General features: G+C 39.6%; 1 protein-coding gene across 2 annotated transcripts in view; it reads right to left on the reverse strand.

The window, feature by feature from the left end:
* Positions 1 to 24,368, reverse strand: part of SCFD1 (sec1 family domain containing 1) — a 105,430-nt gene extending 81,062 nt beyond the window's left edge. Inside the window, exons 1-9 of one of the 2 annotated variants that reach the window (XM_075926991.1) lie at positions 24,228 to 24,368; positions 20,601 to 20,671; positions 19,416 to 19,504; positions 18,565 to 18,655; positions 17,580 to 17,702; positions 16,041 to 16,128; positions 13,996 to 14,085; positions 9,972 to 10,027; positions 8,336 to 8,421 (exon numbers count right to left, since the gene is read on the reverse strand). In XM_075926991.1, the coding sequence (XP_075783106.1) occupies positions 8,336 to 8,421; positions 9,972 to 10,027; positions 13,996 to 14,085; positions 16,041 to 16,128; positions 17,580 to 17,702; positions 18,565 to 18,655; positions 19,416 to 19,504; positions 20,601 to 20,671; positions 24,228 to 24,258 (725 nt within the window). In that variant the 5' untranslated portion in view covers positions 24,259 to 24,368. The remainder of the gene's footprint in view (positions 1 to 8,335; positions 8,422 to 9,971; positions 10,028 to 13,995; positions 14,086 to 16,040; positions 16,129 to 17,579; positions 17,703 to 18,564; positions 18,656 to 19,415; positions 19,505 to 20,600; positions 20,672 to 24,227) is intronic. The other variant, XM_075926990.1, reaches the window with a different exon arrangement.
* Between the last annotated feature and the right edge of the window lie 629 nt (positions 24,369 to 24,997).

Here is a 24,997-nt window from a genome sequence, read left to right on the forward strand (position 1 = left end):
TGATGACTGATTATTGAATAGAGGCTGTAATGGTATCAACCGGTTATAATCACCATCTACCAATGGACAATAAATATTCAGGATGATTATATTAGATTAATCAGTGGCTTCTGAAACCACTGACTCATCCACAGAAAGAAAGTGGTGAAGTGAATGGATAAAAAGATTTCTAGCCCCCACACTCCATAAAGGAACTCACATCTGTAGTCTCTCTCAGGGGGCCATGACATCACCTCTCCTGTTTGATTTATATATGAAGCCAAAAAGGCTGTGTCTAGAGTGCATCCCTTTTCCGTAAAAGGAATGCAAATTAGACACATTGCAATTGCACATGATGCGGGGATTTAAATCCCCCTGCTTCATTTGCATAAACGTGGCTGCCGCTTTTTTCCAGGTTGGAGCTTTGCCAGAAAAAAGCACCAGTCTAGATGCGGATCTTTCGAAAGATCCCTTATTCATCTTAAAATAAGGAATAAAGGATCTTTCGGAAAAGGCTTTATTTTCCGAAAGATCCGCGTCTAGACTGGTGCTTTTTTCCGGCAATGCTCCGAGCTGGAAAAAAGCGGCAGCCATGTTTATTCAAATGAAGCAGGGGGGATTTAAATCCCCGCTTCATTTGCAATTGTGATGTGTCTAATTTGCATCCCTTTTACAGAAAAGGGATGCAGTCTAGACACAGCCAAAGAGTGTATGACTTTTACTCATACATTGTCAAAATGGTTATACTCAAGCTCTCAGACTAAAATTTTCAAAAGTGCTTAGGTAGATTTAAACTCCTAAACAGGTGTTTGTTCCTATTTCTGAAAAGGAGACTTCAGCACCTTTCACATCCTTTTCAACAATGTAAGTGATGTAACAGTCATTATTTCCAAACAAAAAGCAAAAGAATGCAAGAATAGCCATATTGGGTCAGACCAATGGCCCATCCAGCCCAGTATCCTGTCTGCTGACAGCGGCCAATGCCAGGTGCCCCAGAGGGAGTGAACCAAACAGGTAATGATCAAGCAATCTCTCTCCTGCCATCCGTCTCCAACCCCTGACAAACAGAGGCTAGGGACACCATTCCTTACCCATCCTGGCTAAATGTCATTAATGGACTTAAATTCGTGGAGGTTATCTAGTTCTCTTTTAAACCCTGTTATAGTCCTAGTCTTCAAGAGGCAAGGAGTTCCACAGATTGACTATGCACTGTGTGAAGAAGAACTTCCTTTTATTTGTTTTAAACCTGCTGCCCGTTCATTTCATTTAGTGGTCCCTAGTTGTTATATATTGAAATAAGTAAATAACTTTTCCCTATTTTCTCCATACCATTCATGATTTTATATACCTTTATCATATCCACCTTAGTCTCCTCTTCTCCAAGCTGAAAAGTTCTAGTCTCTTTAATCTCTCCTCATATGGGACCCATTCCAAAACACTCATCATTTTAGTTGCCCTTCTCTGAACTTTTTCTAATGCCTGTATATCTCTTTTGAGATGAGGAGACCACATCTGTACACATCTGTATTTTCAGATGTAGGCGTATTATGGATTCATATAAGAGCAGTAAGATATTCTCCATCTTATTCTCTATCCCTTTTTTAATGGTTCCCAACATCCCGTTTGCTTTTTTGACTGCTGCTGCACACTAAGTGGACGTCTTCAGAGAACTATCCACGATGACTCCAAGATCTCTTTCCTGATTAGCTGTAGCTAAATTAGCGCCAATCATGCTATATGTATAGTTGAGGTTATTTTTTCCAGTATGCATTACCTTACATTTATTCACATTAAATTTCATTTGCCATTTGTTGCCCAATCACTTAGTTTTGTGAGATCTTTTAGAAGTTCTTCACCGATTGTGTAGCACTGGAATTGGAATTTTGTAACTAATAAGTCAGTTATAATAAAGGTACGTTATAACAAAAGGTTTGTATTAAACTTAAATACAAGATGTAGGCCTCAGACAGGGTCAGGCAGCTTTGTTAACTTCGCTCCAGCTCTGTTTGATGTTAGCATGTTAAAGTGAAAGGATGGAATATTGTAATATATTGTGATGTTAGTGTTAAAAAGAAGTTTAATGTTGAAAGACTTTGTAAAAGTGGCTAGAAATACCCCTTTGTTCCATGCTGCAATTCTGAAAACTTATTGTTTGTGTGAATATGAGAGACAATGTTTTAGGAGAGATAAGTGTGAAGGCCACTGCGTGTCCAAATGGTCAGAGGAGGGGCTGGAAAGTCAGTCAGGCACCAAACAAATCATCAATTAAGTTGAATACTTTGAAGATGGAAATTGGACCGGAGCAGAATCAACTAACCCTGACGTTAATGGCAACCTCCCTTTGACAGGGAACCAATAACAACTTTCACAAGAAGGGCAACACCCCCGAGGAGTTGTCAATATATGACTGTGAGAATAACTTCTTCCTGATAAGCACATGTCCTAGGAAAATTGATTGTGATGCTGAATGACTGATTAAGGCCTGATGAGGCAAAATGCATAGAATTGCATGAAAGGAAAGTCCTATAAAGGATGGGGTGTCTTGTATGATTCTTCGGATTCTGTCCTGCTAAGATCAAGACCAAGAGGGGCATCAGTCCGGACTGACACGAACCCGGCTCCTTCCTTGCACCCAACCTATCTGGCCAACAGGTTGGGCTGAGCAACAGATTGGTAACTATTCCATCAGCAGGATGTGTGTTTGTGTGTAAATGCATATGCTACTTTGTTATATTGTCAATAAATGTGGCTTATACCCCTGAAAAAGATCCTGTATGCTTCTTTTAAGCATAACATCTGCTCTGGTCTTAAACTATCTTGAGCAGTTTAGTATGGTCTGCAAATTTGCCACCTCACTGTTTATCCCTTTCTCCAGATAATTTATGAATAAGCTGAATAGGATTGGTCCTAGGACTGACTCTTGGAGAACACCACTAGTTACCCCTCTCCATTCTGAAAATTTACAATTTATTCCTACCCTTTGCTTCCGGTCTTTTAACCAGTTCTCAATCCATGAAAGAATCTTCCCTCTTATCCCATGACAACTTAATTTACATAAGAGCCTTTGGTGAGGGACCTTGTCAAAGGCTTTCTGGAAATCGAAGTACACTATATCCACTGGATCCCCCTTGTCCACATATTTGTTGACCCCTTCAAAGAACTCTAATAGGATTAGTAAGACATGATTTCACTTTACAGAATCCATGTTGACTTTTGTCCAACAATTTATGTTCTTCTTGTGTCTGACAATTATATTCTTTACTATTGTTTCTACTAATTTGCCTGGTACTGACGTTAGACTTACCGGTCTGTAATTGCCAGGATTGCCTGTAGTGGATTGGCATTACATTAGCTATCTTCCAGTCATTGGGTGAAGAATCTGTTTTAAAGGACAGGTTACAAACCATAGCTAATAGTTCTGCAATTTCACATTTGAGTTCTTTCAGAACTCTTAGGTGAATGCCATCTGGTTCCGGTGACTTGTTACTCTTAAGTTTATCAATTAATTCCAAAACCTCATCTAACACTTCAATCTGTGACAATTCCTCAGATTTGTCACCTACAAAAGATGGATCACGTTTGGGAATCTCCCTAACATCCTCAGCCATAAAGACTGAAGCAAAGAATTCATTTAGTTTCTCCGCAATGACTTTATCATCTTTATCACTGGCTGTTTAGCAGGCTTCTTGTTTCTGATTTACTTAAAAACATTTTGTTATTACCTATTGAATTTTTGGCTAGCTGTTCTTCAAATTCCTTTTTGGTTTTTCTTATTAAAGTTTTATACTTAATTTGGCAGTGTTTATGCACCTTTCTATTTTCCTCAGTAGGATTTTACTTCCACTTTTTGAAAGATGCCTTTTTATCTCTCACTTATTCTTTTACATGGTTGTTAAGCCACGGTGTCTCTTTTTTAGTTCTTTTACTATGTTTTTTAATTTGGGGTATACATTTAAGTTGGGCCTCCATTCTTTTACATGGTTGTTAAGCCACGGTGTCTCTTTTTTAGTTCTTTTACTATGTTTTTTAATTTGGGGTATACATTTAAGTTGGGCCTCCATTATGGTATCTTTGAAAAGTGTCCATGCAGCTTGCAGGGATTTTACTTTAGTCACTGTACCTTTTAATTTCTGTTTAACTAACCTCCTCATTTTTGCATAGCTCCCTTTCTGAAATTAAATGCCACAGTGTTGGGCTGCTGAGGTGTTCTTCCTACCACAAATGTTAAATGTTCTTATATTATGATCACTAATTCTAAGTGATATAGTTACCTCTCAGACCAGATTCTGTGCTCCGCTCAGGACTAAATCAAGACTTGCCTCTCCTGTTGTGGATTCCTGTACCAGCTGCTCCAAGAAGCAGTCATTCAAGGGATCAAGAAATTTTGTGTCTGCATTTTGTCCTGAGGTGACACGTACTTAGTCAATATGGGGATAATGGAAATCTCCAACTATTACTGAGTTCTTTATTTTCATACCTTCCCTAATCTCTCTTATGTGTGTTATGAGCAAGACACAAGAAGTCATTCTTCTGCTCTACTCTGAACTGATTAGGCCTCTGTTGGAGTACTGTGTCCCGTTCTGGGCACCACATTTCAAGAAAGATGTGGAAAAATTGGAGAAGGTCCAGAGAAGAGCAACAAGAATGATTAAAGGTCTAGAGGATATGAGCTATGAAGGAAGACTGAGAGAATTTGGCTTGTTTAGTTTAGAAAGGAGAAGACTGAGAGGGGACATGATAGCGGTTTTCAAGCACCTAAAAGAGTGTTATAAGGAGGAGGGAGAAAAATTATTTTCCTTGCCCTCTGAGGATAGGACAAGAAGCAATGGGCTTAAACTGAAGCAACGAAAGTTTAAGTTGCACATTAGGAAAAATTTACTAACTGTCAGGGTGGTTAAACATTGGAATAAGTTGCCTAGGAAGGTTGTGGAATCTCCATCTCTGGAGATATTTAAGAGCAAGCTAGATAGACATCTATCAGGGATGGCCTAGATGAGTATTTCTTAAACTTTTTAAGACTGAGAAACACCAAGGATTTTTTGTTGAGAAGAGAAAAAAAGGTAGGGGAGGAGAAGGGTCGGGGAGAAAGTTATTGAGAAAAAAAAGGCGCCTGCCCCTTTAAGGGCGGTCATTTTGAACTCTGTTCTCCGCAGCGCAAACAGTTTGAGAAACACTAGTCTAGATGGTACTGGGTTCTGCCGTGAGGGCAGGGGACTGGACTAAGTGACCTCTCGAAGTCGCTTCCTGTTTTAGTGTTCTTTGATTCTACTAGGTGTGCAAGGCTTTTTTAAAACTAACATAACCATTCAAAGCACAGGACTTGGTAGTGATGAAGGACTTCAACTATCCAGGTATCTGTTGGGAAAATAATACAGAGGGACACTGATTATCCATCAAGTTCTTGGAATGCATTGGAGACAATTTTTTATTTCACAAGATGGAGAAAGCTACTAGGGCAAAGGCTAAGCTAGATCTGATTTTGACAAATAAGGAGGAATTGGCTGAGATTTTGAAAGTGAAAGGTAGCTTGAGTGAAAGCGATCATGAAATGATAAGAGTTCAAGAACAAACCACATCAAACCAACTTGACAGCTTTCTTTGATAGGAAAGCAAGCTTTGTGGATTGGGGGGAAGTGGTAGAGATGGTACATCTACATTTTAGTAAGGCTTTTGATACAGTCTCTCATGACCTTTTCATTAACAAACTAGGAACATATAACCTAGAAGGAGCTATTATAAAATGAGTTATATAACTGGCTGGATAACTGTTCCCAGACAATAGTTATATCTGTGGTTCACAGTCATGCTGGAAGGGCATAACAAGTGCGGTTCCACAGGGATCAGTTCTGGAATCTGTTCTGTTCAATATCTTTATTAATATTGGAGATAATGGCAGAGAGAGAGAAGTTCTGAGGATGACAACACGATGGGCTGGGCTGTAAATACTTTGTAGGATAGTAAATCAAAATTCTCTGGACAAACTGATCTGAAGTAAACAGGATGAAATTCAGTAAGGAGAGATGCAAAGTACTCTACTTAGAAGAAACAGTGGGTTGCATGTATAAAAACATCTTAGTAAGGAATACTGCAAAAGGGATCATAGTGGACCACAAGCTCAATATGAGTGACACTATTGTAAAAAAGTAAACATCATTCTCAGATGTCTTAAAACTATTGTAAGTAAGAAACTAGAAGCAATTCTGCTTGAAACCACACTGATTAAGCCTCAAACTGGATTAGTGTGTCCAATTCTGGGCATGTCAGGAAAGATGTGGACAAACTGGAAAAAGTTCAGAGAAGAGCAAGAAAAATTATTAAAAGTCTAGAAAACGTGCCCTATGAGGGAAGATTGAAAGACTTGGGTTTGTTTAGTCTAGAAAAGTCATACTAAGAGGCACTTGATAACAGTTTTCAAATATCTAAAAGGTTGTTACAAGGAGGAGGGAGAATTACCTCTGATGATAGGATAAGAAGAAATGGCTTAAACTACAGCAAGAAAGCTTTAGGTTGGACATTAAAAAAGCTTCCTGTCAAGGAGATTGAACACTGGAATAAATTGACTACAGAGGTTGTGGAATCTCCATCGTTGAAGATTTTTAAGGGCTGGGCAAACACCTGTCAAGGATAGTGTTTGGTCCTACCATAAGTGCAGGGAATTGGATTTGACCTCGAGGTCTCTTCTAGCCCTATGATTCTATTTTATGCAAGATGCTAATGTGAGTTGTTATAAAAAAAGATTACAATTTACGAATATGATTATCGTACTTGCATGTACGCATCATTTGATATGTGAAATTAGGAACACTGTCTATGTAGCTATTACAAATGTGTTTACACCTGGGGAACAGGTAGGCAAAAGACTGTCAGTCTACATGGCTGGCTGAGAAGGGCCATTAGGGAGAACAATAAATTTTAGAAGCTGAACTCCCACTGGGGAGCCTTCCTGAGGAAATGACAATCTCTGACTTATGGCTATTACGACACAGTGGGGTCATATGACCATGTCATCTGGTACTCCGTCTTGGAATACCAGTGTTTTTCCACAGAAAGGCACGGGAACCAATCTTGAAGACAATGGGGTCTTGCCATATGTTAAAACTACTTAAGGCAGAGGAGTGACCTCACCAAGGTTCTTCGCTGCTTCCCCACCAAAAGGAGACTCTTGGAGACACCTGAGGAACAAGGACTGAACAGGAAGGAAGCATTGGACCCAGCCTAGAGAGATTTCTAGCCTATGAATGGAACACCTGGCATTTCAAAGCTGCAAGCCAGCACAGTTTGCCCCTTAATATGCAGACTGCATAAATCATCATTTAGGGTGAGGATTTGCTATTCAGATCTTATCTGTGTTGTATACTGATCCTACTTTGAATGTTTTATTTATCTGAGAAGGTAATCTGTTTTGATCTGTTTGCTTTCCTTTATAGCAGGGGTTGCCAACCAGTTAGACATGAAGAACCAAAAGAGCTGTGGATAGTAGAGCAAGGAGCCACACATCTCTCCCCCACAGCCAGGCACCCCCAGCTCTCCCCACTCTAACTCAATGCTCTCCCTCTCCCCCCACAGCCAGGCACCCCCAGACTCCTCCCATTCTAACCCAATGCCTGGGTCTCACTGGAGCTGCCACCCCCACAGCCACACACTTCTCCCTCCAGGAACTGGGGTGCATGCACAAAACAGGCATGCATCTCCGAACGAACCGTAACCCTGAGAGCCACATTTCTGTGAGCAAAGAGCCTCATGTGGCTCAAGAGCCACAGGTTGGCCACCTCTGCTTTATAGTCACTTAAGATCTATCTTTTGTAGTTACTAAATTTGTTATTGTCTAAAATCAATGTGCATGGAAGTCATAACTAGGGGCAAAAATTATGTATATTCCTCTCCAAATTAAGGGAGAAGCTGAATTTCACAAGATTCACTGTGGAATGCAAGATGATGTAATTTTGAATTGGGTTGAGCAACTAGATAATTCTTTAGCTAAAGCTTGCCCATGAAGAGCTGATCTCAGAATTTGCACATCGCTGAAACTGGGAGTGACTCGTATGTGTGCTGGAGGGGGCTTGAGAGCCTGTTACTACAGCACAGTGTACAGGGAACCCAAGATGGAGGGAAGGGGGGGGGGAGGGGTCAGGCAGGCTCAGTAATACCTCAGTTCCTAGAAAAGGAGGGAACCCACTACATTATTTTCCCTAATATTTCTGAAGACTTCATAAAAGCAAGATACTCTAAGGCACAAACCATGTCTCTGTATGTGCCTGTACAATGTCTAGCTCAAGAGACTCCCAAGCTCACTAGGACCCTTTAGTGTTAATGCAATAAATACATAAAAATAATGAAAAATACAGTAGCACACTACCTGAATTGTCCAGCCCCAAGCGTATCGCCTGTGAAAAGACTGTTTCTGGCATCTCTTAGGTTCTCTCGGAGTTTCTTATCTAGTTTCTAAAAAATGTAAAGTATCTTTTTACACACCTGTGAGATTAGCGATTATCTCAACCATTTTATACAATAGACAACATTTAACACAGATGTGAGCTTTTACTGATGTCAAGACAACAATTTTCTAAATTTTAGTATTTCTGTTACTCATGCCACAGCTTAAGTCACACTAATTTTTGACACATTTATCTTACTTGCCATATTGCTATCTTAACAGTTCTGGGCAAATTCCTGATTTTACTACTAATCCAAAACCATCTTCAGTGGAGATTCTCTCTCTAAGCACATATTAGTTAGGTTTAAAAAAAGTGTAGAGAGTCATGCAGTTTTCAAAGTCAGACACTTGAAAGTTAGAAAATGCTGGATTTAAGATTACCCATGCAAACTGAATTCTGCCTCCTTTGTGTCCAACTTGTGCACTGCATGAAGCAGGGCTCCTGTGGAAAAAAATGTGATTATGTAATTAAAGACTGTATTATAATGCACGTGTACAAGAAGAAGAATTAAGTTTGCATGGACAACTGTAAATATGGCATTTTCCAGCTTTCAAACAGGGTACGTGTTCCCACTACAGCCTGCTACTTTGTATTTACAATGTTATTGTTTTGGCATTCTGCCAAAAAATAGTCCTATGGACAGGAAATGAGAGAAAAGAAATGCTGATTTTTAATAGTTTCTCTTTCAACAAAAGCTGAATGAAAGGAATTTCGTGGGACAAACAAAAGGCAATTCTCTAGCCTGAGACCTGTTTTCTGTTACAAATATTAAAGATCTGCTACTGTAAATAATTGGGAAACTTAATAAATTATGTTAATAGGCTGATTTTTTCCATAGACTTTTCATAAGCCAAATGCAGATACAATCTTTTACCACAATTTTATCATTTATAATAATGTGTCTAATTAGGTCATATAAACCATATTTAAACAGGGATATTGTAGTTCAAATTAAAGTTATATTAGCTTAAAGGGACAAATCTTTTCCATTACTAAGCAATATTTCAGCGAATGAAGGCAGCTTTCTCTAAAGTTATCAACAAAGCAATAATCTACTGTACTTATTCTCCAATTACTTTGTTTACTATTAGCTCATTCCCCAATTTACACACACAAGAGCACTTCATTCTATGATCACTGCACAAATTCTGCTGGATCCCGAGAGCCAAACAAACTCATAAAAACTATAACCATGAACTAAAAGGTATGACTACAATTATTTACACATACATTTTACAAAATTCTAACTACTGTCTGAAACAGTAGCCAGGGATCTATTCCTTGAGTGCTGTATCTAGTGGAAAAGGAGACAATGAGGGTCTGTTTGGGCTAGAGAGAGACATGTGCACCTCCACTCATCAGAACCTGTTTTCAAAAACATCTCTGGATGTGTGACACATGGCAGGGCTCTTTGGAAGAAAAACCAAGAAGGAGAACCTAGACATTTTCTTTCCGTTTTCTTTCTGATATTATAGTCACATTTGTAAAATACAGAAATAAAAAGCTAATAGGATATTTATTTTTAAAAATCAGATATTTGATGTTTAAAATTCTTACCACTGCCACCATTTCTGCTGCAGTTCCTCTTGAACATCTGATTATAGGAATAGCCCCTATTAAAAGATACATTTACTTCCATTTACATTACAATTTCCAGGTCATAAATAATTATACTGCATAGTTGTGGTTTTAATTTTTTTAAAGCAACTGATCTGGGTGTCAATTTTTCAAAATACACTGTCTGGGGTGGGCAATAATTTTACAGGGAGGCCACTTAATGAATTTTGGTAGGTAGCCGCAGGTTAGTTCCATTCCCAGAAGGTGCAGGGCTGAGAACTAGCCTTCCCCCAGAGTTTTCTGGGGCCAAAGGCTTTGAATTAAAAACACAGCAAAGGGCTCGCGGCTCTCAGCCCTGCCACTACTAGGCTGCCTGGCATTGCTGCCAGCATAGCATCACAACCAGGAGTTGAGAGCCATTTAAATAGGATCTGGCTGCCTGAGCCATCACCTAAAAATTCGGTATAATCGGCAGCAAGATATAAACAGAAAGCTGCCAGATGCAGTCTGAAGGCCAGATAAAAGTTTTAGGAGAGTTGGATCACAAAATGGTTTATATCAATACATTTAAACAAAGTATTATAAAATCACAGTAAGAATGATAAATATTTAAAACCATGTTAAAAATGTATACTAGCAGTACATTGAAAAATCTATTAAACAACTAATAGTCTAGAAGCACCTTAAAACTAACAAAACATGTAGTGGTATCATGAGTTTTCGTGGGCGCAACGTCTGTGTCATCTGAAGAAGTGGGTTGCATTCACGAAAGCTCATGATGTCATCTATATATTTAGTTAGTCTTTAAGATGCTACTAGACCATTTGTTGTTTTTAAAGTTTTTCCTATTACAGACTATCCCTCTGTAGCAGTACATTGAGAGTCATAGGGACTGTTACCTAAAATATTAAAAAAACTCAAACAGTTCTCTTACTATTCCACATGCTACTATTAAAAGTTAAGAATTTTTACATTATTTATGTTGATCATTTACTTTTTTCATTTCTCTCTCATTAGACAATCAAATAGATTAGTCAATTTTGCTTTTGCTTAGTTGTTTTTGCTTTTGGGTCACAGGGTCTCTTCTGTTATAACAATACAGCAAGAGCTGGGCTACAAACTCACTGCAGGGGAATATTTATTTTTCATTTGGATTTTCAGGCTTCACCTGTACTACAGTGAATTTTTAAATACAGGTTACTTGAAATGTTGAATTTTTAAGGGATTCTACTAGATACACTTTACTTCTTGTCACAAACTAGAGCATTCAACAGGTTCAAAGGATCTTCCTAATTCTGAGTGCCCCGGGGACTGCTAAACTCTCCTCATCAAGAAAGTTGCAGTTTTAAGGCAGTGAAAAGGGAAGTAAGTCTGAGAACTGTCAATTTAGCACGTCAGGGCTTGTAATTTTATACATATTAAATGTTACGCATGCAGTTGCTATTAAAATGGACATGTACACCCTTCAACAATATATCTGATAGTTATCTTGTATGTTATTTAACAAAATTACTGCATATTAGCAAATATTCAGACAGACAATCTCTCAAAATTTCAGAATAAGGGAGATTTTAAATTGTTGGTTGTCATCAAGATTGGCTGTCTATCATGGCAAAAATGACCATCATTTTATTATAAGCAAAACAGAAGCCAGGAAACATAATATTTTATTTTATAATATGAATGATTTATAATATTTAACTAATATTTTCATAAAATTAAAAACACTCCATGATCAAGCTAGTTATGGTGTTATCACGAATTTTTACAAAAAATATAAAGGGTGTGAATTTCAAGTGTGTTCATCAGGCACCCAGCTCTTTTCCTACTATGCAATTTCCTGAATGAAGCACTGAGGCAGAAGCATTTTTACTGCTGACCTAAAAAGCAGCAGATTTGTGCCAACAATAAGCACTTTTGAAAAGTCCACCTTAAAAGTTATGGTTTGTATCAGAGGTTATGACTATGACATACAGAGAGGTTTAGAAATAGTTAAAAGTTGTTGTGAGCAAGGTTCCTTGTAAGCTGCACACCCAGGCACACAGCCTTTTTCTGAGCCCCATGCAGAGGTTCAGAGCTCACCATGCAGGTGGTGAACTCAGCTGATTGGCTGGGGAAGGGGTGAGGCAGGGCACTCGCCCTCTCAGAGGAGTAGGAGCAGCAGCAGCTGCTGCTGCTACCTGCTATAAATGGAGAAGCTGGCTCCAGCCTCTACTCTAGAGCTGGGCAAAAGATGATCTGAAGGCTGGATCGGGCCATGAAAGCCTCAGCTAGCTCCTTGCCCGCCCTGCTCAGCACTCTGGAAAGGTGGATTCAGGGCCATGTAAATGTTTCTGAATGCTGAAAGCCTAGAGGGAGGAGAGACAGGCTTCTCATGCTGCCCCTGCCCCAAGTAGCTCCCACTGAACAGTTTCAACCAATAGCAGCTGCCTGTTTGCAGAACAGTCAGCATGTGATGTGCCCCTCCTCCCTTGGGCTCACAGCATTTAGCTTAGAGCAATAAACATGGCTCCTGCAGCTCACCTGAGCGCGTACAGAGGCTGAAGGACAGGGACCCTGGATAAGGAACATGATGGGCTGCTGGCTGAAAGGCCGTATCTCTAGAACCCCCAAGCCTTTCCTCCCCCAACCCTCTGCCCTCTTCTTTCCTCCTACCCAGCATAACCCAAACCTTCTGCACCCCTGCTCCAGTCCCCATACACCTTCCCAGACACTGCATAACCTCATACACCTCCTCCCCAGGTCACAAACCCCTCTCAGATCTTGCACCCCAATCTGCTATCACTGGTCATAGTCCAAATCCCTGCACCAGATCACAACCCCCTCCCAGGCCCTGCACCCATTCCTTAGCCCAGTCCACTGATCCAGGTCATGATCCCCTACTTCACCCAAATCCCCTCCCACATACCACACCCCAATCCCTTACCCCAACCTGCCTTCTGCACTCAACCTTTATCCTAGACCCCTGTACCTCCTCCATTAATAAAATGAAAGAGTGTGGCCCTCAATCACTTACCAAATTCTTGGAGTGGACCCTCATCAAAAATTATTGCCACCCCTGTGTTAAGATTCTTTTAACAGAAGTGTTTTGAGTATTGCAGATATCTAAAACTCTGCTCTTAATGACTTTTTAAAATTCTGCGTTACTAATTAATACATGGTAAACTGTATTGTATTAAGGCCAGATCTTTGCTAACCGGTAGAGTCTTGCTCTTAGAGTCAGAAGTCGCAAGTACTAGGTGTGATGCTAGCTGTTTTGTAGGATGAAACCTTATTTGCAAGATCTTTGAAACATGTTAGAGTACACATGAACTCCAAGTCTCAGAGGGGTAGTTGTGTTAGTCTGTAACTAAAAAAAACCATAAACAACAATGGACCTGTAGCAATTTAAGCCACTATCCACTTTAGCCCAGGGTAGTGTTAATTTTATTTTTATTTAATTTCAAATTAAACAATCATAAGCATTGCTCCTTGTTAATTATCCTTTCTTCCGCAGCTATAGACTATTTAAAATACGTATTTATATCTATAGTTTTTGTTTGTACTGGTGGGTGCACATCCACATACCACCTCAATATTGAAGTTGCACATAAAAAATTTCAACCCTCCCAAAAGAAATTTCAAACTGCCCAAGGATGGAAAATCTTAACGGGAATGCTGGTTGTGAGCTAGGACTTTGATTTAAAAGAATATCTAGTTTTCAGTGAACAATATTAAACCAACACCTCATGATTCCTAAAGCACCTTTCATCCATCTCAAAACTAAATTTTTCAGACACTAAGACTCCACTCTTATATCAGGTGGGAATTACTCCCTATTCAACACTTTTTTCAGAGCAACACAGGGGTTTAGTGACAGACCATAACTTACATATCAAGCACAATCCACAAATCTTGCATTGACCCTACTTCCTCTCCTGTGATGCATATGTGGAAGTTTAGAGTCTTACTATATGTAATTGAAAATGCTGTTCCCTGTAAGAGACCTGCAAACTGAGAAATATACCAGACCGTATAAACTTACCAAGTGTAACAAAAAAGCAGAAGAGACTGTCAACCACAGTGTCCATAATGGCCTCCATTTCAGTGTCTGTTATATCTGGTCTGTTAATGGCTGAAATATTGTAAAACAGAGGGGGAAAATGGACTTACAGTCTAAAGCAATCTCTATAATATACAAAATTCGCAGAGAGGAAATCTCTTACAGCAGCTAAACAGAAATTATTAGTCATCAACACTGAATAAGTGACCAAAGAAAGAAAGCCGTGATAAAGGCCCCACATAATGTTTCCATCCTGCTGTGAATTTTTCTTAAAATCACGAACAATGGAAAAAAACAAATAAGAAATTAGTTTTACTGGTTAGATCAAACCAATATTCTTCAATCTCCTTCTACATCTCTCAACCAGACCTGACACTGTAAGTACTGTAACTATGAGGAGATGGAAAAATCAAGCCAATATGTTGTGGTGATTATGGACTAACATCCACTTGGAAACCAATTTTCCAAGGTGGAAGCCACTGTGTCATCTAGAGAATAAAAATTCAGTATTTGTATAACTATTACACCGTGTTATTTTATATATGAAGGAAGTTCCAACTAAATGGTCTGTAACATATATAATAATTTCTCCATTAATACTTTAAAAACATTTTACTATCAATTGCAATCTGCATGGCAATTTTCTGATCCAGGGATAATTATGATGTGTTTTTATATACGTATGGAGATACACATATACACAAGTTTAAAACAGAAACACAAATAATCCTTCCCTATAGTTGCTCTACAGTAGAAGTAATAACATTTAACTTTAACTATTATTTCTGGTTCTAATATAAACTATTAGACAAGCCAGGCTATCAAGTTCTGTTCTGTTTGTTTAGGATACTGTGGTAACCATCCTCATTTTGCACAACTAACCAAAGTTGGTTATGTGTATATTTTTTTTGGTGGGAGAGAAAAAGATGAAGTTAGTTTATTCTTGAGCATAATATCTTAATAGAAATCTATGAATATTACAGCATTTGAATTTTGAAAAACGTATTTGTTTAAAAATTAAACAAAAACTTGGGTGGATCTATGCTAACAAGCTGTCAGGGAAAAAGTATGTACTGACTGGGTCATTACTTAGATGACCCGAAGTATCTCTGTCATAATTATAAAACTCTCTTCTCTCATATTTCCAACCTCCTTAGAAGATCACTTGGTACAAGGAAAAAGCAGAGCTAAAATATCTGCATCTCAGATTTTTAGGTGCTTCTGTTCCAAAAAATGATGTTCTTTGTAACTAATACTAGAATAAATATGCAGCATGCACATGTTAACAAAACTAATTAAAAATGACTCTCTATATTCCAATACTCCACATCTTTGAGAAGAGTCATGTAAGTTGATGGGAAAGCATCTCCCATTTACGAACTCAGCAAAGATACCACAGTAAATTGACCTAAGATATGTCAACTCCAGCTACATTATTCATGTTACAGGAATAGGGTATCTTAGCTCGACTTACCCCAGCAGTGAAGACAAGCCCAGGTTGTCTATGGAAGGAGTTATTCAAGAATACCTGTTCCTGAATAACTCCATATATAAATAAGCCCTGTGAGAGTGTACAAACCTATATTCTAAAACCTCAACATTAGATGTTGCTATTTGGAGCACTAATTTCAAATGTATTTATTTATTTTTAGAAATGTTCAATAGTTTTTAAAATATCTAAATTTGAGACAAGTACTTTTCTGTCATTTAAGCCCTCCCACATATTTACACTCAAGATCAGAATAAACAAGTGGTTAAAGCATTGGATTTAAGATCCTATTAATATGTATCTGTATGATTTCTGAATCCTACTTCTAGAACATGTTTGTGAGGTCAGATTAACTCATAATAGACGTCTCTTCTGGGCTTAAAACAGATTAAAAAAATTTAGATTTATATATCGGCTAAATTGAAAATCTTCAATTACAGAACAGAATTTGTTTAAGATTATCATTAGACATTTTGATTTCAGAGTAAGATTACATTTTCAATTATAACAAATGTTACATAAATGAAATTTTACCTACCACGATATGAGATGAGCTCCTTATTTTGATTGCACAATATAAACATATCATCTTCCAAAGTAATAAAATTGAGATATTGATCGAAGACCTACAAATTAAAGGACAAAAAAATGTGGTAACTTCATGGAGTTTAGTTCCACCAATGGCTTTTACTCAAGATGGTCAGGAATCCAAACCCATCGTTGGGATGACCCTAAATCGTTGACAAGCAAGGAGAGGAAAATAGAGGTGAATGACTAACTGGCCTGTTCTGTACACTACTGTGAAGCTCTAATACTCGAGGTATCAGAGACAGGATAATGGTCTAGCTGGATAACTGGTCTGACCCAGAATGGCAGTTCAAATGAAAATCATTACAATACGCTAAAAATAAATTGTGAAGCTGTCTTGTCTTACATATATACATATTAATGACCTATTAGAGCTTTAATCTGAAACCGAACAATAATCAATTTCTATCTATAGTAACTACAGCATAATTTATAAGGTATGATATTCAAATAAAGAAACTGAGTAAGATACAACTACAGCTGAATTATCTTAGAGGATGATGTTCAGAACAATTAAGAGAAAACACATTTTAAATACTTCTATTTATTAGTAAAAACTATAATATAAAGATTTGGCTTTACCCGTTGTTGAAATGCTTAGCACTCAATCTGGCTGAGTTGAAAGATGTTCAGCTTCACAAAATGATGAAATAATTTCAACATTACCATGAGCTTGTTCTACAACACCTTTTGTTTATTCACATGGTCAGAAAAAAAATACAATACACAAGTATCTGTGTAATGCATAAAAGGGCGGAAACAGATACTGGAGCACAAAGCCTATGTAGATAAATGAATTTATATGAACTGAGGCAGTGCCCTGGGGAGTTTACTGGTATTTCTTATTTGAGCTGAAGTAAAAATGAGATAACTTTCCCACTCTCCAATAGTAAACTATAAAAATAAGATGATAAAGTGAATAATGTAATCTGAAATTAAAAAAAAATTCTTCAGAAATATACAACTTCAATATGTCTGCTGCACATGTAACAAAGATGTTGGAGTATCTAGAAGATGTCAGTCTTTACTCTTAAGTTTCCTAGTCTTATAATTTAGCAGACAATTTTAAATAGCATTTGTACATAGACTGCCTAATCTAGTGGCACATTCTCCATTTGCAACAAAGATTGCAATCACAAGTTATGTATGTCAGTTTGGGAGCAGAAAAATGGAGCTAAAAGGATATATAATATTAGGACAGCCCAAATGAAATCAACATTTACTTTTCATTACCAGGGCTCGCCGAACTGCGGCGAGCCCTGCTCGCCAGCAGTGCTGTCCGGCTATCTGCGCATGCGCAGATCACCTGAACCCGGCTCTTCTGGGTTGCAATCTACTCGCCATGGGTGAGTAGATTGCATTATTTGTCGAGCCCTGTTCATTATAGTTTTAATGCTAAATGCTTTGTGAAACATTAAAACCCAAAGCAAACACAGAGTGTTTGAAAGAGAAGGTCCTTTAATATCAAAGCCTACAGAAAATTTCTTACCTTTGCTACTTGTGTTACTGCACTAGCCCCTAGGGCAGCATTTGCAATATCTTCCAGTTTACTTCTTGAAATGGCAGATATAAAATTTAAATAATATGATTCATAAAGCTGATTTCGAAGATCCTGAAAGGAAAAATTTGTAGCTTTTACTCTGAATAGGTACTAAAGAATATCTTGCTAAAAACAAAGTTATTTCTTAAAAATCTGAGTCTTTATTATGTAGTGTTCTAGTTATCATTGAAATTAAATGATTCTAGTGTGCTTAGATGACTGTGGACACATAAAAACACTGTACTGCATATTAACTGAGATTGCTATGAAATTAAAGAAATAAAGTTCTTAAGTTTGCTTTAAAAATAATATATTTTCAGGTAAGTAGGAAAAAAGCCCTAATGAAAAAGACATGAATGTTGTGTGCAAAGGATGTATAGTTAAGAAAATGTAATAAAATAAAAGGCTTCAGTAAAAACAAAAAACAAAAACAAAAAACAACTTGTCTTAATAAAAAGCAATCACAAATCTTCTCATTGTCTGCAGATAACCAAGAAGGGGAAAAAAGTAAAACAGGAAGACCTTGGAGAAAGAGAAGTATCAAAGTAACTACTTCAAATTTAGGTTTTTACTAAAGGTATTAATTTAGTTAAAGCACAGAAAGAGCTATGAATCTGAAGATTCTTTGTCAAAACCACACCAATTTTGCAGAGATAAACCAGGATGAAAGAACTATTCTCTGGTTTGGTCCATCTATGAGTGATCATATACTCACATACGTGTTACTCTATTGCTCTCTCTCAAAATTCTGGGAATTCTTAAAACAGTTTCACAAATAACAATTTGGATACAACAGTATTTTTATAATAAAGAATTTCTCTTTGTGGCAAATATTAATGTATGGAGTATGTTAAAATTTGAGAAAAGGTGCACTCAAACTCACATAAATGTACTGTAATATGGACTTAAACTTAAAAGTGTACAAAGTAGCTACCTGGCACATTCTGTCAATATTTTCTTCTGTTGGCATTACGAAGTATATTGCTGGAACATCTGGAATAGGATCTCGATCAGAATGCAAAAGCCTAAAGGAAAAAATCAAAACTAAATTAGCTTTCTAGTTACTGTTACTACTATTCTTATTCTCTCAAAACTATGAACATCAGAAAACAAATGCTTTGGATGATCTAAATTTCTAGAATTCCTCATTACGTCTTATGAAGCTTGATTTAAGCAATATTCACACACGCAATTGTAAATTATTTCAAAAATTAAAAAAAAATTACTTTCTAGACAAACAATAATGTAACAATTAAAGAGATTCAGGGTAGTAGATGGACACTGCTAAGCTCTCTCGCCCTCTGCTATGGAGGGTAAGTAGTAACTGAGAGATGTTAGGGCGCACTTAGTCCTTTATGAGAGCCAGAAGGAAATGCAAGCCACATATGATGCATGCACATCCTTAATATACCCTTGACAAAAATATCCTCTCTCGTAAACATGCAAACTTGCAGTGGGATCAATGGGGATAAATACCTGAAGAAGAATATTGAGTTATTTTATTTTAAAGTATTTATTTGAGAGGCAGCTCATCTTCAACTGTGTAGTAAATTCTTCTGACTAGTTTTGATAACTTTGCTCATCCTTTAGCCACAATACTCCACTGATTTTGAGCAGAGGTAAGAAAGGAATATTCAGTTAAAATTTTAAGAGCATCTTTGAACTTTGTGTACCGATTCAATAGATTTTGTATGTAATTTCTTAGAATATAAACATCTGGAGTTTTTATATATGGTTTGAAGTATAAACAAACAGATATAACAAAAGTATTCACAAAGTACTCACAAATGCAAGGTGATGCCCATGTCTCTCAGCTCTTTCACTGATAGCAAAGGAGAGATGATATCTTGGCCAAATCTGTCATAAATGAGAACCTATAAAGCACAGAATAGAAAACTGTAAAATATTTATTAATATGAAAATTTAATTAGAAGTTGTGATTTCTTCCATTCCTATCATTACTGTTTACTAAAGAGACAATAAAGCAGGACAACACTCTAAGTGATCAGAAAAAAAAATAGAGACATCTTGCTAGAATCAGTGCTTCATGACAGTCAAACAGGAGAGTAAGTATTGTGACATGCAAAGTGTCACAAAAAGAGGAACTCCACTGACCTGAAAAAGAGAAAAAACTGAGGAAAAAAAAGAAGGAAAATACCATTTGGGGGAATTAAAATTATTCCAGAAATGCCATAATGAAAAAAACAGCAAAGCAGCAATCATGGGCTCTAACTGAATTAGATTTCCTATTTAAACAATTCATGTCTAATAGGTTTTCCTAGAACTTTATTTAAATACTGTCTACCTTAGGATGCTGCACTTTTAAACATGTATCTTTTTCATCAACTAAAATGTGTAATTTTCCATATTAACAGCGCACAGGATAAAAACCCTTATAGAGGAAGAGAATTAAAGTACAAAAACAGCACAAAGACTATTAACAACACAAAGGAAAAGAGCATAGCCACTGTTTAAAAATAACTAAGCAGTCTACTTAGGTTGCTCAGTTTTTCTTGTTCACATCTTAATTATGTTTGTCTCTGGAAATGTGGCATTAAAGAGGTATATTTTTGTAACAAAATCTTCAGAGGATAATTGGTGAAAGTAATCAAACTGTGCACAAAACTAAAACTAAAACTTTAAAAAAGGAAACAAACACTTTCAATGATGTGTTACTATCTCCTCCCCATCTGTTCTTTTGCTTCAGTACTATAGTTTGTTTCCAAATGTAAAGAAATTAAATTATTTTAATAATTTAAAGTGTCAGCTCAATGTAAAGATAAAGTGCCTATAAAGATTACTTTTCTCAAGGCACGAAAAGTATCAGAAATTGCAGATTACTACTACAATATGTCAGAAATATGTCTGATGTTTACCGAACAGTTGCAAGTTTTTTACCTCCAATTGGTTAAAATCTGATCATCTAACCTTTTGGACGTGCTTCAGAATAAGACAAATAGGTTCTCTTACCTTCCATACAGGCTCTCCTGTGCTGTTTTTAATAGGAGGAACATTAAAATTCAACATACGCTTCAAGGCCACTGAAAAATAGTGAGATTAGAATATCCAATTACTACTGTGCTAGTTTTACTTTTTAACTTCATAACTGTTAAGACAAAATATGTACTGTTGAGACAAAATATGTTTCCAAAGATGATAGGTACTTTGGGAGGTTAGTTCAGTACTGGTTTTGACCAAAGGTCCAAAGCAAGACAACACAATCTGCATGTTTCCCCCAAAGACTCACTGACTTTAAAGTCACAAGGGACTATCAGGATCATCTAATATGACCTCCTGCACATGAAGTCCTCAAATCATGATTTAAACACTTCCACCAAAATCCAGAAAATCCACCATTTACACTAATTTAAACCTGCAAATGACCAATACCTCATGCTGCAGAGAAAGGGGAAATCCCCCCAGGGTCTCTGCTAATCTGACCTGTGGGAAAAATTCCTTCTCAATCCTAAATATAGCATGAAAACATGGGCAAGACCCACCAGCCAGACACTTAGGAAAAAATTATCTGCAGTAACTCAGAGTCCTCTCCAACAAGTGTCCCATCACCAGCCTTACAATCTTTGAGTTAAGTCAAGAATAATAGCTCTCAACACGAAACTATTAAGTTCTATTAAGTTCAAATAGCTATTGCTGACAGAAAATTAAAAAAGAGTCTTTAAACCTGAAAATAGAATTTATTTTTCTTATCAATGGGACAAAATGTAACGTAGTGACAATTTAGTTTATTAAAATATCTGCCAGAATGTTTCCTATACCTCAGCTCAATTCTGTCCATTAGACCTCTAGATTCCCAGGCTCTTAGCAAGTTTGCATCTTTTCAGAAGGAAAATTATTTTTCTATCATTTCCTATAGCAGGAAGAACACAAAACATAGGGCCGAAACGTTTCTGAAGACTAACTCACAAACAGATGGTGGGCACTGCCATACTGAAAAGTGGGAGCATACCTGAATGTGTACGCTTTTAAAGAACATAAGAATGGCCATACTGGGTCAGACCAAAGGTCCATCTAGCCCAGTAGCCTGTCTGCTGATAGTGGCCAGTGCCAGGTGCCCCAGAGGGGGTGGACCAAAGACAATGATCAAGAAAACTGTCTCCTGCCATCCTTCTCCAGCCTTTGACAAACAGAGGCCAGGGGCACCATTCCTTACCCCTGGCTAATACAGGCAGTCCCCGACTTACGCGGATCCGACTTACGTCGGATCCGCACTTACGAACGGAGCTTTCTCGCCCCGGAAGTCGGGGCGAGAAAGCCCCGTTGATAAGCTGCTCCGGTGCCCCTGGTCTGCTGGAGACCGTCTCCAGCAGACCAGGGGCACCGGGCGGGTTCCCGCGCTTCTGAGGCTTTGCCAGAGCAAAGCCTCAGAAGCGCGGGAACCGCTGCTGCTGCCCCTTGAGACCCGGTGCCTGTGGTCTGCTGGGGACGGCCCCCAGCAGACCACAGGCACCCGGACTGAAGCCGCAGCCGCGGGGGGGTCCCGCGCCTCTGAGGCTTTGCCAGAGCAAAGCCTCAGAGGCGCGGCACCCCGCTGCTGCTGCGGCTCTGCTCCCCGTGTCCCTGGTCTGCTGGGGGTGGGCGCAGCTAGTGTGCTCCCCCCCCCCCCCAGCAGACCAGGCTTTTGTTTTGGACTCTGGGGCAGAGCAGCTGGGGCGCTGCCGATTGGTCCTGCAGCGCCCGTGGGCACTACTGGACCAACCCGGCAGCACCCCAGCTGCTCTGCCCCAGGTCCTGATTCAGCCGCTGCTGGTCAGTTTCAGCAGCGGCTGAATCAGGACGTCTGGGGCAGAGCAGATGGGGTGCTGCTGGGTTGGTCCAGTAGCACCCCAGCTGCTCTGCCCCAGGCGTCCCCAAGTCAGCTTCTGCTGAAACTGACCAGCGCTGACTACAGGAAGCCCCAGGCAGAGTTGCTCTGCCCCATGCTTCCTGGAATCAGCTGCTGATCAGTTTCAGCAGCAGCTGACTTGGGGACGCCTGGGGTTCTTAAGTTGATTCTGTATGTAAGTCAGAACTGGCGGTCAGTTTCAGCAGTGTCTGAATCTGGATGCCAGTTCCGACTTACATACAGATTCAACTTAAGAACAAACCTACAGTCCCTATCTTGTACGTAACCCGGGGACTGCCTGTAGTCTTTTATTGACCTAACCTCCATGAATTTATCTAGCTCTTTTTTAAACTCTCTTATAGTCCTAGCCTTCACAGCCTCCTCTGGCAAGGAGTTCCACAAGTTGACTATGCGCTGTGTGAAGAAGAACTTTCTTTTATTAGTTTTAAACCTGCTACCCATTATTTTCATTAGTTCTTATATTATGAGAACAAGTAAATAACTTTTCTTTATTCACTCTCTCCACACCACTCATGATTTTATATTCCTCTATCATATCCCCTCTCAGTCTCTTCTTTTCTAAACTGAAAAGTCCCAGTCTCTTTAGCCTCTCCTCATATGGGACCCATTCCAAACTCCTAATCATTTTAGAAAAGGTTCAGAAAAGAGCAACTAATACCAAAATATCTTTTTTGAGGTGAGGAGACCATATCTATACACAGTACTCAGGCATATTATTCACATAGCTGAAGTTGCATACCTTAGGTAGACTTACTGAAGTGGTACAGATTTAGCCTAAGAAAAAAGTTGATGCATTAGCCCTATTATCAATAGTAGTCTCCCTAATGTTCATCCTATTTAACTTCATTTTTTTCCCTATCTCCTTGACTCTCCAGGACTCATATACTTCCCAGGTGTTTTGTTTAATGCTAATAGCAAATACATGCACCAAAGACTCATATTTCTGTCTTCACACCTTGTTTTCAGCCTGCTCTTGTCACAGAGTCACAACAAAGAGAAACAGTTTCCAGAAGTCAACAAATGTACTAACCACTTTCTTTTGCATAATTTGTGCCATCTCACCCATTCACTTGTCTACTTAGTTTGCAACAGGAAAGCCAAAGTCTGGGGATTTTGGTGCCCTGGGCTCTATGTAATTATGATTTTTTACATTCCAGAAGTCTCTGCAGTGCAGTCCTCTATCACAGTAATGGTTCCAGAAAGCCCATTCTCAACTATTTCCAGACATTCTACTCGCCCGGATCGAGTAGGACTAGTCAGGTGAGCGCCAACTCGCAGCAGAGTTGGGGCCTCTTCTAGGAGAGCGGATCAGGGGCAGGCGGAACTCAGTGGGGCGCTAGGGGCTTGACGAGGTGGGTCAGCTGATGGCCAGTGGCTGGGGCTTCTGGGCGAAGTCGTGCGAGAGCCCCCCCCCCCCCGCGGGCGGGGCTTCAGAGGGGTGGGTGGAGCAAGAGTTGACAGGCCCCCCCTCAAGAGGAACGCCCGGACGGGGAGGGGGCGCTTGTTACAGGCCCCGCGCTGCTACCCTTTGCCCGCGGGAGGGTGAGTGAATCCCGTGCTCCCGCGGCCGGAGCGCTGGGCAGCACAGCTACCAGCCGCTGCACATCTTCCTGTAGCCGCAGCCAGGTGCGGCCCCGAGTCTCCTGCTCACGCCCCCGGGCTGGGGCGGCAGCTGCGGCGCGAGCCTCCCGTGACACGGCTGCGCGGCAGGACTAGACAGGAGAGCGCCTCACCTGTCTGCTTCTCCCGGATCCCGGCCGCCATCTTCACGGCCAGCCCCGCCCACTTTCGCGTACGCACCAGCCGGCGACGTGGCGCGTCTCCTCAGTCGAAGCAGAGCGGGGGGCGGGGACAATTGGCGCGCCGCAGCGTCACGCGCCGTGCCCTGCCCCTGAACAGCAAGCAGAGCCAAGGGGCGGGGCTTGGCGGCGGTAGCTTCTGCGACTGGATGGATAGTGAAAAATTGTGACGTAAGCACTACCGATAAATAGGACTTGTGCGCAGCGGGTGTTAGGTAGTTAAATACTTTTGAACACCTTCACTGTAGGCATTTCAGATCTGCCACCGTGCTCCTGTTACTACGGTAGCTGCTACACTAGGAGTGGCCAATAATTTTTGATCGGGGTGAGCCTGCCAAGAATTGAATAAGTTAAGAGACACACTCTTCAATTATATTAATGGAGGAAGTGCCGGAGGGCTGGAAGACCACCAAGGTGCAGGAGGAGGTAGAGGATCCAGGAGGGGATATGAATGCAAGAGGGGCTTCTGACTTGTGCAGGAAGGAGTGTATGGTGTTAGAGGGGGTTGAGCCCTAGGGCAGGCAAGCAGGAGGGTGTGCAGGTGGGCTGTGACCTCGGATAGGAGATTGGGGTGCAGAGCAGTTGAGTTACATAGGGTGGGGAGGGGGGGAAGAGAGGAGAATAGGGTTGCCAGGTGTCCAATAGTGGCAGCTTATGTCCTGTAAAAAAATCCAGAAAGTACCAGGCATGTAAAATGTATTTTC

This window comes from Pelodiscus sinensis, chromosome 4 (genome assembly GCF_049634645.1).
Source record: "Pelodiscus sinensis isolate JC-2024 chromosome 4, ASM4963464v1, whole genome shotgun sequence".
In the NCBI taxonomy this organism is placed as follows: Eukaryota; Metazoa; Chordata; order Testudines; family Trionychidae; genus Pelodiscus; species Pelodiscus sinensis.